This window comes from Centroberyx affinis, unplaced genomic scaffold (assembly GCF_046629955.1).
Source record: "Centroberyx affinis isolate AG114_WGS23_722 - 3 ecotype Tasmania unplaced genomic scaffold, CSIRO-AGI_Caff_v1 ptg001245l_1, whole genome shotgun sequence".
NCBI lineage: Eukaryota > Metazoa > Chordata > Actinopteri > Beryciformes > Berycidae > Centroberyx > Centroberyx affinis.
The window spans coordinates 303,205-321,573 of NW_027279756.1; the positions used below are offsets into that span (position 1 = coordinate 303,205).

At 43.8% G+C, this 18,369-nt stretch overlaps 1 protein-coding gene across 1 annotated transcript in view; it reads left to right on the plus strand.

The window, feature by feature from the left end:
• The window catches only part of l1cama (L1 cell adhesion molecule, paralog a), a 46,697-nt gene extending 29,951 nt beyond the window's left edge, over positions 1-16,746 (plus strand). The window contains exons 6-29 of the mRNA XM_071524861.1: positions 955-1,077; positions 1,539-1,709; positions 2,549-2,663; positions 3,097-3,281; positions 4,080-4,211; positions 4,308-4,454; positions 4,568-4,679; positions 5,081-5,241; positions 5,447-5,606; positions 5,797-5,921; positions 6,481-6,582; positions 7,176-7,373; positions 7,491-7,561; positions 8,027-8,252; positions 8,408-8,523; positions 9,032-9,248; positions 9,578-9,704; positions 10,312-10,478; positions 10,976-11,089; positions 12,858-13,007; positions 13,472-13,603; positions 14,749-14,821; positions 15,006-15,017; positions 15,302-16,746. Of these exons, the coding sequence (XP_071380962.1) occupies positions 955-1,077; positions 1,539-1,709; positions 2,549-2,663; positions 3,097-3,281; positions 4,080-4,211; positions 4,308-4,454; positions 4,568-4,679; positions 5,081-5,241; positions 5,447-5,606; positions 5,797-5,921; positions 6,481-6,582; positions 7,176-7,373; positions 7,491-7,561; positions 8,027-8,252; positions 8,408-8,523; positions 9,032-9,248; positions 9,578-9,704; positions 10,312-10,478; positions 10,976-11,089; positions 12,858-13,007; positions 13,472-13,603; positions 14,749-14,821; positions 15,006-15,017; positions 15,302-15,563 (3,398 nt within the window). The 3' untranslated portion in view covers positions 15,564-16,746. The remainder of the gene's footprint in view (positions 1-954; positions 1,078-1,538; positions 1,710-2,548; positions 2,664-3,096; positions 3,282-4,079; positions 4,212-4,307; positions 4,455-4,567; positions 4,680-5,080; positions 5,242-5,446; positions 5,607-5,796; positions 5,922-6,480; positions 6,583-7,175; positions 7,374-7,490; positions 7,562-8,026; positions 8,253-8,407; positions 8,524-9,031; positions 9,249-9,577; positions 9,705-10,311; positions 10,479-10,975; positions 11,090-12,857; positions 13,008-13,471; positions 13,604-14,748; positions 14,822-15,005; positions 15,018-15,301) is intronic.
• Positions 16,747-18,369: the final 1,623 nt, after the last annotated feature.

Below are 18,369 nucleotides of genomic sequence, written 5' to 3' on the forward strand. Positions count from 1 at the left end.
AAACAAAGCAAACATCCTCTGATATACTTTCAAACAAACCATATCACTTAAATTAAAGCAGTTGCATTTCTTTGTATAGACGCCAGTTTAGGTGTCTTCAACGCTCCTGATAAATGCCTTCGAGGTCCAGTTTAGTAAGGCAGGGAAGTGAGCTGAGCTGTTGGTGGTTTTATCAGCAGTAACAGAGCTGTTCACAAGGCCATGAACAGAGGCAGAGTATAAACCTGTTCCTGCTCTGCTTTATAAAGAGCTCATTTGTTCGCAGATGGAGCCTCACACCGAAGGCTCAGAGTACCGCCACCTAGAACATAATTATATGCAATAACATGGTAATCAGCATCTCACGAGGCATACTCTCATACACATCACGCACACACACACACACACACACACACACACGCGCACACACAGGCCCCTGGGCAAAAGTAAAGAGCACCTACGTATATCCATCCACCTGTGTGACTGGCTCTCTCCCAGTCGACCTCCTTCCTTCACAGTTTCCCTGACAACGGTTTCCCCAGAAACGCTCTTGAGTTGATGTCATGCGAAGCACTCTTCAGTAGCTAGCGACAAGACAACGGCTCCTGTGGGGTTATCAACAATGGGAGGAGGGGAAGGGTGGGGTGTGGGTGGGGGGGGAGCAAACACACACGACTCACAAAGCACATCATTCCACTTCTGCAAGACAACAGGCAACTTGATGCCTCTCATCAAATCCTTAAAGTTCCTCAAATGGGGATCTATAAATAATGCCTCGGCTCCCGTTTCTTATCCACTGCAGCAGGCGTTGTGTTTGCTTGCACATGCTTATGTACTTACATGTTGACTGGTGATCTGGAATGCATCAGGTGACCTTTACATAAATGTGTATATGGACAGGTGTGTGTGTGTGCGTGTGTATGTGTGTACACAGACTTATGGGTGTATAATTTTTCCTCGTCTGCCCCTCCCCAGTCCCCCCGTCCCTGCAGAAAGAGCAGCCGGTGAAAAAGAAGGCGGCCGAGGGAGAAAGCATGAACCTGAAGTGCAACCCCCCACCGAGCTCCATGGAGCCTATCATTCACTGGATGGACTGGAGTGAGTACCATTATCCATCCATCTCTCCTTCAGTTCCATCCCTCCACTCGCCTCAATAAATCTGCAACTTAGACCTTTTATTATCCACTTCTATCATGTCATGGCCTGGTAGTTGATGTTTATTTATGAAACTATATCATCTTCCCCCTTTCTGTGTCAGTCTGTCATCAGACTGTCTCCAGGATATTCTTCAATTTATGTCTATCCCTTAATTTTATAAAATATGTCTTCAGCACCTTTGTGAGCTGAGCAGGATCTGTTCTTGCCCCTAATCTCTCTCTTCTCTTTATCTGCATTTTTCCCATTTCTCTCGTTCTATCCTATCTCTCTTCCTCCCTTTTCTACTTTCCCTCATTATTTCACTCTGTCGCTAAGCTCCTCTCCTGTCTCTCTCCCTTCTTCTCTTTTTTTCCCCTCCCTTTCTCTGTTATCATTCTCCCTCTCGCTCTCTCTCTCTGCAGGGCTACACCACATCCAGTTAAGTGAGCGGGTGATGCTGGGGAAGGATGGCAACCTGTACTTTGCCCATTTAACAGCCGAGGACAACAGGGTGGACTACACCTGCAATGTCCAGTACCTGGCAACACGCACCATCCTGACCAAGGAGCCTATCCAACTTACTGTCACCACCTGTGAGTTTCACACCGGAGCTCTGATCAACTAAACTGAACTGAACTGAACTGAACTGAACTGAACTGAACTGAACTGAACTGAACTGAACTGAACTGGACTGAACTGAACTGGGTTTCTGAAATGCTTCTTTAGGCTAAGATTACCTTTGTTCCATTTTAAGTCAATGGACCATGATGATCTTAGTGACTGAAAAGGTTGTGGGAAACTGGGCTCTATGCCAAGCTATCCAACAGTAAAGGAACCCTATACCATTTCCTTCCATTAAAACTGAGCACAGATCAAACTCAAGTAAATCTAGACCTAGATAACCAAAGTCAACTCACCCCCATGTGTCGGCATGTTGTGCTGACCAAAGCAGTGTCAGTGTCCAGTAGACAGTCCCAGAGCCAGTGGGGGGGGGGGGGGGGGGCTCTCACCTCCTCAGCCCAGTGGTAATGAGATGCAGCTCACACTGAGACAGGGCTAGCAACATCTGTGGCCCAACTAGAGGTCAGAAAGACAAACACATGTTAACATGAGACGTCTGTGTGTGTGTGTGTGTGTGTGTGCGTGCCTGTGGGTGTGTGTGTTGGAAATGTGTATGATGATGTGCTGTTAGATGAGAAAGGTAAAGTCATCTCCACATGATTTCCCAGCATGCATGTGTGGGTCCGTGCCAGACTCTCTAAAGTGACTGCTGTGTCAGCAACACTATAGACATACATCTAGGGGCAATCTGGAAATTACCCATACATATGTATGAACCTCACTCTCTCTCCCTTTCTCTCTCTCTCTCTCTCTCCCTCTCTCTCTTTCTCTGTCTCCCTCTCTCTCCTTCTCTGTCTCTCTCTGTCTCCAGCTAACTCTGTAGTGCGGAACAGGAGGCCCCACATGATGAGACCTTCTGGACTCCACAGCACTTACCATACCCTCAGGGGCCAGACCCTGGAGCTTGAGTGCATCGTCCAAGGCCTGTGAGTGTGTGTGTGTGTATGTGCGTGTGAGTGTGTATGTGTGCATGTTTCTGCCCCCCATCAATCAGCAAACCTATATGCCTTTTAATCAATCTTACCTGCCTCTCATCTTTCTTTCTCCCCTCCTCCTGCCTCCCTACTCTCCCTGTCCGTTCCATTATCTTTCTGTCTGACCTTCTCTCCTCTCCTGCCATCTCTGCTGCTTACTGCCCACCTTTTCATCTGCCCCTCCCCTTTTCCTCTCTGGATGTCTTTTCTTCTCTCTCCCTACCTGCTTCCTTTTGTGCCCATTTTCTCCCACCTTTGCCCTTCCCTCTCGCACTTCCGTTTTCCTCTTTCTCACCTCCTTCTATTCCTTCCTCCCTCTGCTCCTTCCCTCCCGTCCTTCCTCTTCATCCCTCCCTCCTTCCTCCCTCCTCACCCTCCCCATCAGTCCCACTCCCTCCGTGTCCTGGCTGAGGATGGACGGCGAGCTGTCCGAGTCTCGAACCACCAAAGCTATGTCTGACCGCCGCCTGAAGCTCAGTAACATCTCTGAGAGCGACGCAGGAGAGTACCAGTGTGTGGCTGAGAACTCACAGGGCACGACCACACACACTTACACTGTGACTGTGGAAGGTATGTCACACACACACACACACACACACACACACACACACACACACACATACACACTCAAAAATACATTTCATGTAGAGTAGACATAATCACTCAACCAGACAGATGAGCAGAGGTCCTGTTACAATTCTGCAACCCAGAACCAATGAATGCAATGAACCCCCTCATATTTCATTGAAACAGCCTACCATATTTCATAAGTCAAGCATCTAGTAAAGCAAGTTTTAAAAAGCAACTAAAGAGGTTATTCTTAGAAAGAAGGGCTGTAAATGAACTATCCTGTATCTTTTTTTCTCTTTTTTATTTGTGAACATGGTAGCTAATAGTATTAGTTGTCATGGATGTATTATGGGTAAACATGATCAAACACTCCGTATTGTAATAGTGAGCCACTGGTGAATGTGGGTGAATGTAATTGGACTGAGTCATACACTTGCACAAGTCACCTACTCGATCTACTACTGATGGTGTTATTATTGTCTCGATTCAGATGTTCTGTAATGTTTACATTTGTTTTAATGGGAGGGGAGGGAGAGGGCTGTTGAAATGGTATTTTGTATTTCTATATGTGGGTCCCAGGAAGAGTAGTTGTTGTATTGTCCAAATAAATGAACAATAAACAATAAACACATACATATACACACACAATCACTCACCATCCGTTACTTGAATTACTCACCATGACATAATTTTAATCTGTTCAGTCTTAGATTGTCTTGTGTAAAGCTTTGGTACTGTGTAATGCATGCTTGTAATAGACATTGCTTATACATGGTGTATGTATTGTGTCCCTACTAGCGGCTCCCTACTGGACCAAGGAGCCAGTCAGTCAGTTATACGCCCCAGGAGAGACCGTCAGACTGGACTGTCAGGCTGACGGCATCCCCTCTCCCACCATCAGCTGGAGCATCAACGGCATCCCCCTCTCAGGTCCGAACACACACCTGCCTACGCATACACATCTCACCACGCAACCCTCAACACTGTGCATGTGCTGACTGTGTGTATGTGTGTGTGTGTTAACAGCAATTGACCATGACTCCAGGCGTAGTCTGACAGCAAGTGGATCTCTGATCCTGAAGGATGTAAATTTTCAAGACACTGCCATCTACCAGTGTCGGGCCTCCAACAAGCATGGAACCATCCTCACTAACACCAACGTCTATGTCATCGGTGAGCATTTTTCTTTTGTGCATATGTAACTCTGAATAGAAGTATGTGATGTGCTTGTGCGTGTGTGCTTTTGTGTGTGTGTGTGTGTTTCATCTCCCTGTGTGTTGTTTCAGAGCTGCCTCCCCAAATCATGACCGAGAATGGGAGTACATACACAGTCACAGAGGGCCAGAAGGCTATACTGGACTGTGAGACCTTTGGCTCTCCTAAACCTAAAGTCAGATGGTGAGGCACAACCTCTATTCTATTCTATTCTATTCTATTCTATTCTAGTTCGTTGTCTGGAGGATTTCGTGTTATCATATTTCAGAGAGGTGATATTATGGCGTAGGTTGTTCTTCATATGCAAATGGTGAGGCAAATTAACATTAGCCACCAGCCAAATGCTGGTACATCTGGGCTGTGACTGGTAATTTTGTCTGCTCTACCAGTCAGTGTGGCAGGTATCCAATTAGGCTCTTTTCTGTTCTAAAAATCATTTTGACTGGTAAAGTAGTCAGAGCGTTTGTTGAATGTTGAAATCCACCAGCCACTGTGGCCAGGACATGAAAAAGTTAATCTCTTACTGTGTATGCAATGATTGTAATGTGTGTTCATGTGGTTGTGTGTGTGTGTGTGTGTCCCAGGGAGGGTGACAACGCCTCCTCTGTACTGAGTGATCCCAGAGTTAACCCGCTCACCAACGGGGCGCTCCAGATCTCTAATGTCACCCACGACGACGAGGGTCTCTACACCTGCTCCGTACAGAACACCAACTTGTCCATCAGCGCAGAGCTGGAAGTGCTCGGTGAGTGAGACACACATACACACACTCTCTCTCTCTCTCTCTCTCTCACACACGCACACACACACGAACACACACACACACACACACACACACACACACACACACACACTCTCACTCACACACACTGCGTCCCTGAGCAACTGATCTTATTTGCACCTCATGAAGCTGGCCTCCTGACTGTGTGTCTCCCTGCCTTCTGCTCCAGACAGGACAGTGATCCTGTCGCCTCCCCAGGCTCTGAGGGTGCAGCCTGGAAACACTGCGATCTTCACCTGCCTGGCCCAGGTCGACCCCAGACTCACCCCTCCACTCATCCAGTGGAGGAGGAGTGGGCAGAAGCTCTTTCAGTCCTACAGTGAAGACAAGTAAGACTCGATACATTAGAGAAGGGGAGGAGGGGTGATCATGGCTGAATGTTTTTTGTCATTTGTTTTGTTTCATGCTTCAGCAATGTTGATGAAAGGGGGGTGGGGGGGTGATGATGATCCTGATGAAGAAGAGGAGGAAGATGAGGATAACGATGATGACCGTTACTCTTCCTCCTGCTTGCTTCAGATACACATTTGACGGGCCAGACCTGATCGTGGCCAATGTTGAACCCAAGGATGAAGGTGTGTACATCTGTGAGGTCATCACTAAGCTGGACATGGCTGAAGCCAGCGGCTCCATCACTTTAGTTGGTAAGAACCCAAACCATGTCATTATCAATATCTTGCGTCTGAGACTGACTATACAACAGTACTGCGCAATATATGCAGCATACATGTTCAGTAATTTTTTTTCAAAATTAGCCCCTTGCACCCTGAGTTTCCCCTTAAATTTCCTCTTAAGTAGCTTCAAAGTCAAAGTCAAATGCATATTCTGTATCTGCTCGTTCCAACGCTTCACTGAAGCTTTAGCACGCTTATATTGAGTGAATTATTCAAACCCAAGGCACCATTTTTTTTATGGCTGCACCATTACATCAAATGGAAAAAAATACGATGTTTGTGCACCATTTTACACACGTCCCTGTAATTCAGCATGACATATTTGGTATCTTTGGAAACCTTGGGATCTTGACTAGAATTTTAAATACAGTTCTGTGGGTTTGAACAAAGCTTGGCTGTGAAATGTGTATTTGTAATGGTGGTCCCACTCTTGGACATGTAGTGTGCCTGAAGTATGCACATAATATCGCAAAGAAAAAAGAAAGGTGTTTGTGATAATGTGTTAACCAGAAACTGTTGTCCCCCTCAGATCGTCCGGACCCCCCTGTCCTCCTCCAGATCACTGATCCTAAGCGCCGTGCGGTGACCCTCACCTGGACCCCTGGAGATGACCACAACAGCCCTGTGCTAGGTATAACACACACACACACACACACACACACACATATATGCACATACACGTGCACATGCAGCAACACTCACACAGCCATAAAAACATGTTAGTTTGGATTTGTCTTCTGTCCCATTTTTCCCTGTTTTGGTTCTAGTACATATTGGAATGATTAAACATAATCTTATGTGGATACTTTATTGCAATAAAAGCACTCACTGCAAAGTTTTACACTATATTTATTTGTGTTTTCGAGGGAAATGGAATTTCACAGTTTCTCTAGCAGTGGTGATGATTTTCTCAGTAGTGCTCCTAAGTGAAGATATGCAAACACAAAGCTTTTCATCTTGTCTGACTCCAATACTCAGAGCAGCAAACCCATATCATTTATCTCCCTCTGGCAAAATGAAAGGCTGCTCTATTTTCATTACATTGACAGTATTATTTGTTCCGCAGCAGCAGACTTTTGTACGGCTGAAAGTGTCTCAATAAGACTTCATCTCCGCTAAGTGTTTATTCATGTCTCTATCGCTCCACCGATATTTACTTCCTCTCTCTCTCTCTCTCTCTCTCTCTCTCTCTCTCATTCACTCCCTGTCTCTCTCTCTCTTCAGAATATGTGGTTGAGTTTGAGGACCAAGGTTCAAAGGAGAGGGGTTGGGAAGCGCTGAAGAGAGTAGGAGGAAACAAGGAGAGTGCTAGCCTCCCACTGCAGCCCTACATGTCCTACCGTTTCCGGATCATTGCTGTCAATGACGTGGGCACTAGTGACCCCAGCAAGCCCTCTGAACTCCACAACACACCTGCCGAAGGTTAGAGCCACGGCCCGTTGTTATGTGTGTGAATATTGATTCGTTTTTTTCAGTGTACTGTTTTCACTGAACTTGGTTCTCAGCTGATGTCTGTTGATGTCTTTTTTTTTTTCACAGCTCCAGACAATAACCCTGAAGATGTCAGGAGTGAGTCCATAGACCCAGACACTCTGGTCATCACCTGGGAGGTAATGTATACCTATTACACTGCAAAAAATCTCCATCTTAGCAAGTCATTTAATCTATTATTGAGTCGTAAAAACGCAATTTTCTCAAATCAAGTGAAAAAAATATGCCAATGGGGTTAGATCATTTCACTTGTTTCCAATGCAAATAAACTTGTTTCAAGAATTTTGTAGAATCAAGTAGTGCAGAGATCTGCCCTTTTCTGACTTGTTTCAATATACTGACACTCATTTCTAGAAAATTCCTGAAACTGCATTGGAAACAAGTGGAGTTATCTCACCCCATTGGCAGAATTTTCCTGTGGTTTTAAGAAAAAGCGATTTGAAGGTTGAATATGAGACTAAATGACTTGTTAAGATGGATGTTTTTGAAGTGTACCTGAACTTACAATTATCTGAAGCAGCAGCTGATGCGTTCTATAGAAAGGGGCTTGTGCTTTATTGGCTGCTGTCACTCTGTCACTCCAGGAAATGGACAAGCGTAGCTTCAACGGACCTGATTTCCAGTACCGGGTGCTGTGGAGGCGAGCGGTGGGCAGTGGGCCCACCTGGCACACCAACTACACCACAGCAACACCCTTCATCGTCACTGACATTGGCAGCTTCTCTGCCTTCGAAATCAAAGTCCAGGCTGTCAATGAGAAAGGGGAAGGACCTGAGCCAGACCCTGTCATTGGATACTCAGGAGAAGATGGTAACATCTGCAGCTAGAATATGTTTCTGTCTATTTGGAATTACCTAACAGCAAGCAAGTTTTTCGTTAATAAGCTCTACTTTTGCTGAGAATGATTCTGATCTTTCTCCCTGTATTCTTCCTCACCCATGACTCTCTCTCTATCACTCTCTCAGTTCCGCTGGAGTCTCCTATGGGTGTGGGTGTGGTGCTGCTGAACAGCACAGCCATCAGGGTGGCATGGGCAGCGGTAGACAGAGAAACAGTCAGAGGACACCTGCTGGGATACAAGGTACTGATTCTGTATCTCCTCTGTTGTTCAGCCTAACATATTCAGCCCCTGTCCTCATGAATAATTCATATCCTCGGTTTATAGCAGAGGCAGTCAGAGCTTCGTATGGCAAAAGCTATAGAAGTCTGTTTAATTATATGATCTCACATTCAAAAAGTATGACATTCGTTCTGCTTATTTCTTACCTATGATGTATGTTCTGTTTAACATCTTGATTTCACATTATCCTTTTCAAACAACTCTAAAAAACCAATTTCAGTGGTGGTTTAATTCAATGCTGCCATAGCTCCAAATGTCTTTTCAGGTTTGAATACGCCACTCAATATAAACACAATATCTATTAAATTAAGTATTAGAAATGTGTGAAATATTAGAATACATGCCTGACATTAACCTTGGAAACAGATATGGTTCTTTTTCTTACCTTCAAAAAGGAAATATAATTTCAATTCAGAGGCTAACTCCATGATTTCCTCTTTCATCACTTCATCACTTTTTGTGTCTCCAGATCCACTTGACGAGATCAGGCTCCAGGGGCCACCACCGAGGCCGGAGGGCCAGGGAGCCAGCCACCACTGTGGTGGTGGAGACTGAGGCCAACGAGGAGAAGAGGGTGATCAGTGGCCTCAGACCGTTCTCCCACTACTCCCTGGTGGTCACTGTATTCAACAACAAGGGAGAGGGACCCCCGTCTGAGACGGTGTCCTTCAAGACTGACGAGGGAGGTGAGAAAGAGAGGAAAAAAGATGAGGGGGAGAGGAGGCGGGAGTAGGAAGGGCAACAAGGCTGAACGGGAGGGAGGTGATAGATAAAGGGGGAGGAGAGGCTCAGTGAGAGGGAGGGAGTGACAAAGAGGGAGTGAGGTGAGAGGAAAAGAGGGACAGATGGGGGGTGGCACCAGAGGAAGTGAGGGAGGGGGAGAGAAAGTGATGCAGGGATAAACATTTTGTACAGACAAGGTTCAGAAAAAAAAAGGTGACAGTAGATCAGAGTGATATGACAGTGTCTGTTAAGCCAAGTGCAACTGAATCACGCCTGTGTGTGTTGCTGCTAGCTCCTGGTCCTCCCATGTCTCTGCTGCTGGACAGCCCAGGAGAGACAGAGATGACGCTCCACTGGACGCCTCCTGCCCAGCCCAATGGAATCCTCATTGGGTATCTACTGCAGTACCAACAGAGTGAGTCATTTGATCATTATCCATAAGAATTACCTACTTAACATAGCACTCTGTTTGCTAAGTATCTCTGTTTGCATCTATACCTCATAAAAGAGACCAGAAAAAAATGTTAGCAGTGTAGATGACACAAGACAATAATAATGATAATATAATAATAATCTTTATTTATATAGCACTTTTCAAAACAAAGTTACAAAGTGCTTCACAAATAAGATAAAATCATGAAGTGTTTCACAATCAAGAGAGATAGATGAACAAAGGACAGAACAATAGATCAGTGAGGTAAAAGTAATAAAAAAAATATATATATGGTAAACAGATCCAGCCATAGGTATAACAAATGGAATAAAATAACAGGCAAGGTAAGAAGGTTGAGAAATGAATAGTCAAAGGTTATAAAAAGGCCTTACGATAAACGTATGTTTTAAGAAGAGATTTAATAGATGATACTGACACAATACATCCCCAGCAAAATCAATAGCACTGAAAAACTGTCAAAACAAGAGCCTGCTAATGAGGCTCATCAGTCAGTCACCCAGAACGATGTGTCAGAGATCCAGCACTGATTGAACGCTGTGTTCTCCGGTCGTGTGGCGTTCAGTTGTGGAGAGCGATGACAGCCCCATGCAGGTGGAGACCATAGACGACCCCACAGTCAGCCATCTCACCCTGAAGGGCCTGGACCGCCACAGCCGCTACCGCTTCTACCTGAGGGGGCGAACTGCTGCTGGGGACGGAGAGCCCATCACCAGGGAGGGTGCCACCACCCTGGATGGAGGTACAACCGCAAGCTGATCACCATGTGCATTAGCATCATAATGTACACAAATTAGGGACGATACGCTCACCTCACGATACGATTCGATGCACGCTATGGGGTTCATGATTCGATACAACCACAATACGATGTAATAATTAAAAGTTATGTGCAGAATTACATTTCTGAGCACATTTCTGAGCTACAAATCCTTCTAGCAATGGCATTGGCTTGCTATAATGTAAACAACAATTTAAAAATGTCATTACAAAGTGCAAATAATATCATTTGGATGGAGAGCTTGTGAAATTGGGCAAGCCGTCTCATTCGTGATTACTACAGAAGAATAAAATAGAGCTAATATCACAATTACGATATGTAGGGCTATTGTAATTTTTTTGCATTGCGATATACTGAATTTCGATATATTGTCCCATTCCTAACACAAATGTATGATCTTTGATGCCAATACCAGATCAGAAATGACTTTGATTATTCTGTGTCTGAACTCATTTCAGCCCCTCCTGCCAACATCAGCCTGTCTGTGGGAGAGACGTCAGTCAACTTCACCTGGGTGGCCAAGGAGAGACACAGGAATGTGGGCTTCCAGATCCAGTTCCTCAAAAAGAATGGTACTAATAGTGACATTTAGCTGCATGCAGCAATAGAACGGGTTCCACTGCATGACAAGGAGGTTGATCTGCATGGGTGGCGGTCATAAAGCCTAGAGGAGGCTGCCTTCCCTAAATTTACCACAGGCTATTGTGTAGCATATATTGCACATTGATAACCTTACTTTAATAAAAATGAATACAATTTGTGCTAGTCTGACCATTCCATGAACTAACACTAACACCTCTTGACTCACAGTATGTTCTGCACAAAACCTTTCTTATTTCACCTGCAAACAGTTACATTGTTAGTATTAAGAGTCATGTGGGCATTTGTTCATTTGTTCACATGAAAGGCATTGTGGGAATTGGAATTTCTATAAATGTCAAAGCAGATCTAAAAGTGAAAACAGTTACATAGCGAATATTAAGACCCATGATTTGATGAGCAGTAGCCAATGTTTTAGATAAGATGGCTACAGTTTCGCCATGTAGACAATAATAATAATAATGATGTTGGTGCATTGTGCTTCAAAAGGTCATATGTTTGGAGTAATGGCAACATTTGGGCACTCTAAAAGTTTAGTCATCATTATGATCCACATATGGGTCATTTTCCCCTTCATGTAATACTATGCCTGCCTGTAAAACACAAACATTTCCTTCAGTCATTTCACAAAGATTGTGCATCGTTTTGCCAGGACAGTGTTCCATGTGCAGTGTGCCCGGCATTGGAATTATATTCAGAATGCATTTTCAGTCATGTGCAGAGATTGAGGATGCAAGGCATCAACACGATCAACATAGGTGATCATACAATTGCTTAATGTCTGCATGACAAATGACCACACATTTCCCACGTCATCATGTGTGCCATTTTTATTTAAGCCGTGTGAGTCAAACAGCGCATATCCATTTCTATTCTTCATGATTGCACAGGTTCTCCCATAAATTGTTAAAAAGTTAAAAATCATACTCAAATATCATTTATCACTCTTCTACATCTTCTATGTCAAAGAGTGATAAAACATGATCCTCATGATCTTCAGCATTGTTCCCAATCATGCCTATGAAAGAGTTTCCAGTATGGACCTCAAATGTGGCATCACTTACAGCATGAGTTTGTGGCAATCCACTGACCAAAATATGTCCATATTTTGTGTCTGAAATCTTACCAGTAGTGTACAATTTGTCTTACAACTTGTTTCCATCATCAAGAATAATATGCAGTGCAGAAGGTTTCATTTAGTGTGTGATCATAGCTATCAGACAATTAGCAACACACTGGTGACCAGCATGTTCTCCAGATGGTTGTGCGTGTCCTGGATGAGTTGATGCTTGTACACAGCGATTGGGACCTGGAGAAGCTGGAATTACATCATGTTTCACAGAACATCTGTCCTTTTCTTTTATGACATCTTTCAACATTACACAGCAGGGTTTGATAATCTGTTTACATTTGTCTCAAATTTCACATTGTCACCATAACTATCACACTTATTGATGAACATGATAGGGCCTGGATGATCAGAGCTGTCATAATAATTGTCATATTGTCATATAATTGTCAATGTATGGCTGAGTTATTGAGCAAAATACAGGAAAAAAAATACATAATAATAATAATAGGAATTCCAGCAATTACATTAGGGTTTCCTGCTTCACAGTGGAACACTACATGCGTATGGAAAGCCTCATTTCATTCAGCCTTTTGAAAACATTAGCCCCTCATGGGAATAGTTTCATGGAACTGAACAGAGAGGAAATCTAGGTTCATGTGCTTCTGCAGGCCGCGGTACATGGAAGCAGTCAGAGATGGTGAACTCCTCTCAGATGTTCTTCCAGCTCCAGGGCCTGACTCCAGGCTCTCATTACCGCCTACGCCTCACCTACAGCAACATCACCTTCTGGGAGGCCGACATCGAGACCGAGGGGACAGGTACTACCAAACCTTCTGCCTTCATTCATCCCTTTTTCTTTCATCTCCTCTCCCCCTCTCCTCTGGGCTTCACACATCTAAACATGAAGCCTGATCCTACTGAGTGTCTTGCAGCTCCCTGCGCTGCCTCTGAAGTGCTTTCAAAGTGAAAAGAGAGCTTGGTGAGCCATATGAAATGATCCATTAGTAGTGTTTGTTTGGGGCCGTATTGTGCCGTATTCTTCAGTTCCCCAGTGAAATGTCACTGTGTTTGTCAGAGCGCTGGCTGACGGAGCCCCGTGAGCTCTCTGTCTCTTTCACTCTAGATCCTGCTCTCCCTTTAATCTTGTTTTTTCCTCCTTTCATCCTCTTTCTCATCCCTTCCTCGCTTCCTGCGCTTTCATCCCGTCTCCCTTCCTGTTTCCCCCTTCCCAAAAATGTTCTCTCTCTCCCTTCCACCTCCCGCTCCTTCTCTCTCTCTGAAGGAGTGACGGAGGTGCAGCCAAGTTTTGCCACACAGGGCTGGTTCATCGGGCTTGTGAGTGCCATCGTGCTGCTGCTGCTGATATTGCTCATCCTCTGCTTTATCAAGAGGAGCAAAGGGGGAAAGTATTCAGGTAAGTCTCACCCACCGAAAATACATCAATAGAGAGCTTGGGGTGACAAATCTGTTGGGTTAACTCAGCTGTTCAATGTTGATAACAACAAAGTGGTTGAGGCCTTGAACAACTTTTTTTGAAGAAAAAGTACTAATAACACTGTAGTCGTTCCGCTTCCTGAGCCTGACATCGTTTGAGAATCATGCAGCATTAGACAGATGGTCCAGGGTGGTGCTGGTCTTGGTTCCTGCTCTGTATATCAGTTCAGGAAGCTCTCCTCCAGGACTCACTCAACACAAGCTTTGCTGATAACACTGGACTGTCCAGAGCCATAAAGCTTTCTGACACTGACAATTACATCTCAGTGGAAACAGAAGCCAGGCAGCTAGAGGAATGGACCACAGCAGACAAGATGTGTCTTAATGGAAAGAAGACAATAAAATAAGAATCAGCCATGTTAGAGACTTTTCCCAAACACCCCCTCTAACTCTGGGTGGACAGGTGGTCACATGTGGTGAAAAACAACCTCTAAGCTTGTAATTCCTTACTTTGATAGCAAGGAGCGGCTCTGTACTGAAAAGTTGGTCGATGTGTATATCATATCATGTGTGGAGTATGGGATGGATACTGGTGGCCTGCATGAAGAATCAGGAAGCAACCATGTGAGGGGTTCACCGTTTGACTGGTCAGAGAAATGCACCAAACCTAATCATCCTCTCCAAACAAGGGAGAAACAAGTGGCCGGCCCCTTGGAAAGCAGAATTAATTGTCTGCACTATTGGAAGGGCTAATTGATTAAGAAATGCCACCATACCCACTGGCATCAGACTATTTAACAATGAATAATTGAAATTGTTTGAAATTTTAATAGTGCTATTTTTAACCGGTCATTATACCGTGAGCTAGACTAGAAATAAAGTCAAAACTCAAACTACTAGCCACATAAAGAAGCACATTCTGTGTGTCTACAGATAATCCATATCTGTTCTCCCCATATACTTGAACATGTATTTTGTATATGATAACACTGTCACTGCTGCTATCTCGTTATCTGACAGAATGTCATTATCAACTTCTGAGACAGTGGCTTAGAGAGCAAAGCAGTGGAGATCTTACCGATTAATGGACTGATAATGAAATCCAATAATCTCTCTCCCTCGCAGTGAAAGATAAAGAGGAGGGTCCGATGGACTCAGAAGCGCGTCCTATGAAGGATGAGACTTTCGGAGAGTACAGGTTTGTCATCCAGTCATTTAGATGCATATTATTTACTGAGTGTGTTGCATTATATTTCTATTGATCATTTAAATTCTAACCTCTAACACAGCCCTGATTCCCTGATTCCATTGTCTGTTTTTCCTAACCCTTTGCGTTCATGTCACTGTCCCTCTTTTCCCCAATGCTTGCCCCTGCTTTGCAGATCTCTAGAAAGGTATGCTGTGATGTGTTCGCTAACTCTAACCCTCTCATTTTCCATCCCCTGCTAATTGCCTTACTTATCTACTCACTCACCTGTCATATTTGGTATAATTATAGTGTAATTTTTGTCAGTTTTTATTCATTTGCAGTTTGCAAGATGGCATGCAATGCAGTTGTTCAAGAAAAGGGTTTAATTACATGATACTTAACTTATTAGGTTCCGAGTGATACTACGCCTCACTTTTGACTTCTATCCATTGCTCTTTCTCATTCTCTCCGTCTCCCTTTGTGCTGTAGTGACAATGAGGAGAAGCGCACAGCCAGCCAGCCGTCCCTGTGTGACGAGAGCAAGCTGTGCAGTGAGGACAACCTGGACTACAACGTCAGCAGTGCCATAACCACCGAGCTCAACATGGACGAGTCCCTGGTCAGCCAGTACAGCCGGCCCAGCGAGGGTCCGGAGCCACTGCAGGGCCTCCCAGACAGCTCCCCCCTCAACCCCACCACCGTCTCCTCAGCCAACAACGGCCTGCCCAACTCAGTCGCCATCCTCGATTAACCCCCACACGCCCGCCGGGGACCATCAGACCAAAACATGTCAACACATATGTGCCCATACGCTCCTGTTCCCTACTGACTTGGCGATCCGTAGTTTGACTACTAACACACAATCAATACATTGACTATTCAGATGCCCCTGGCCGCCATCTGATCGACTGGACTATTTTGACCAAAGGAGTGTTGAAAGTAGTGGACGATGTGATACAAGTCTGACTGACGTGACGATAGAGCCACTCTCTGACCTAATGATGTCCTTTGACCCCCCTACTCTATGTAGTTTACAGCATACGTGAGTGACTGACATTCATTTCTCTCCCTTGTTTCTCTTTTTTTTTTCTCTCTCCGAAAACAACTCTATAGAAAAATAAAGGCAGAATGTCATCGCAGTAGACATAACAGAGGGATCTTAGGTGCGGTCCTATAGAGATGCAGAGTAGTGCGTCAAAAGAGGGGGATGATGGTAGAGCCTAGTGTGGGGAAACAGACAGCGCATGCTGCTGTGGAAAGTCTTAAATCTTAGATATTTATTATCACGTTTCATATTATTTCACATATTTTCTATGTCTAAAGCCATTTGATGTCTCAGACTGTAATTGCCAGTGACATTTTTATTTTTTTACAAACGTTTTTGAATACAAAACATACTTTTGGTTATCTGCCATTTTTATTTGTATTTTCACCTTTTTATATTGTTTTCTACATCATTTATATATAATTCAGTAGTTCATGACTTCTGTTTATTGACATATTTCATGGATCTAGATGATCTCACTAAAACTAACTGAAGCCAAGTTTCTTATTATAAATAACATTGGATGCATAAGAGGAACTTGCTGTGAAAATGCTGAGTAGTGTGTGGTGTATATAGCTGCATCTACATCTATCTATTTAGCCATAATACAGTATTATAGATATGTACATGCTCCTTATAAGTTCCTGTGCCTGCTGGGTCTGCATAGAGCACCAGACTGATGTCATTACTCTCTCGCCTTTCCACCAGAAGTGTAATGTCATTATTGGTATGATATTGTAATTTTTTGTGTAGAGACCTATGTGTAGCTTTCTGTATCTGTCTTTGTCTCTTTCTACAGTGTATTAAAAACAATGTTGTCTCTAATGAACAATCTTTCCATACCTGTCCATCTCACACAACACAAATTGTGTAAGGAGCAGTATTTATGTATATTTACAGATTAGGGAGTGGAGTCTTGTGGGCGCACACTCTCAGTTTTATTTTCAGGCCCTCATCAATGCAAGCTGATGATGCAGACAGTCTTAATGATTGCCAGTTGATGTATAATAAAGACAAGCAGTTGGTATTTACATCAAACACAGAGAATGTATTCTTTCTAGGGCTGGGTAGAGATAGTATTTACATGCCAAAAACTATTTCGGACTTATTAAAAGAAAACAATTCATAGACCTGCGAGGTATTGCGGAGATGAGAACACACAGGTTTTGGTATGGATATGACAAGACCTGAAAGGAGAGCTTTTTGTCACTGAATGTAAATACAACCCTCAAAGATTGTTTTGATGAACCCAACCATGTTTGATAAAAAATGTGAAAAATGTGCAGGTTTAAAACTGTTTAAGTTCATTTTAAAATGTTGCAAGTAGTTATTTTTCTTCTTTGTACTGATGCTATGAATTCACACTTTCCTTATTTGACAAATTATTGCGGTGAGATTTGGCTGTTTTAGCAAAGATAGTTCATAGTTGGGAAAAAAAAAGAAAAATGGAAAAAAAAAAAAAAAAAGAAAAAAAAAATCCCCATTGTTCCGTAGATGTTTGCAAACACTCTTCAAAAATTTGAAAACGAAAAAAATGTACATTAATTCCTATTGTCATTTAGTGATAGCAGTAGTTACATTGCAGCGGAAGCTAAGATTGCGTTCCTGTCCATCACCATCTAGTAATGCATTGCAGTGCAGTGAGTATCTGTGGAGTCTTTGTCTGATGCAGTTATGAGAGGCGGGGATGCAGTGAGCCAGTTTGTGCATACCACAGGGAGTTCCTATATGCAATGTTGCTGTCTCTGCACTCCCTACTCAAACAATAGCTTGCTGCTGGCCAAACACCACCTATTGACTATCCCAGAGGTAAAGAATACGGGAAGTCTAGGGCTAGCGGCACTGAAGGAGGTGTGTGTAAGCTCCCTGTTGTTGGTTGTACAGACACACTCAGGACAAATAAAACTTTTAGAAAATCTATTTTCATACAGGAAACCATAAATGACACAAAATATGCCAATATTCTATCTCGACTATCTGCTGCTAAACATCTGTGTTTGTCAGTGTTTGGGCAAATGTTAGCTTTGAATGAGGAATGAGTGTACACACGCAGACTCACTCTACTGCCGCTTGCTCTTTGCTTTTCATGTGTCAAGGGGAAAGCTGGGGACGCTGGCCTTTGCTTTTCCACTATTGTATTTTCCCTTTTTATAGTTAAAAGATAAAAACCTATTAAAAAAAGTGGATTGGTGCATTTAGAGAAGAACGGCAACAGCTTCTTCAGTACTCAAAAGCAGACTGATTTTCAATAATAATGCCTGAGTGGGAGGGGAAGGTTGTGGGACAGGGGGGAGGGAGGAGGGGAAGAAAGGGAGGAAGGAGGGGTAGGGGGGTATATACTGTATGTCACTGCCGGGGGGAGATGTGCCTCTGTGTGCTGTGTGGAGTGCACCATTAGCACAATGGGACTGAGGGGTGTGTATTTGTGCCATGGGAGAAAGACAGGAGTTGGGGGGGTGGGTCAGCTTCTGAGTGGACTTGTACTGCATATGGGGCTAATATTATTGTATCT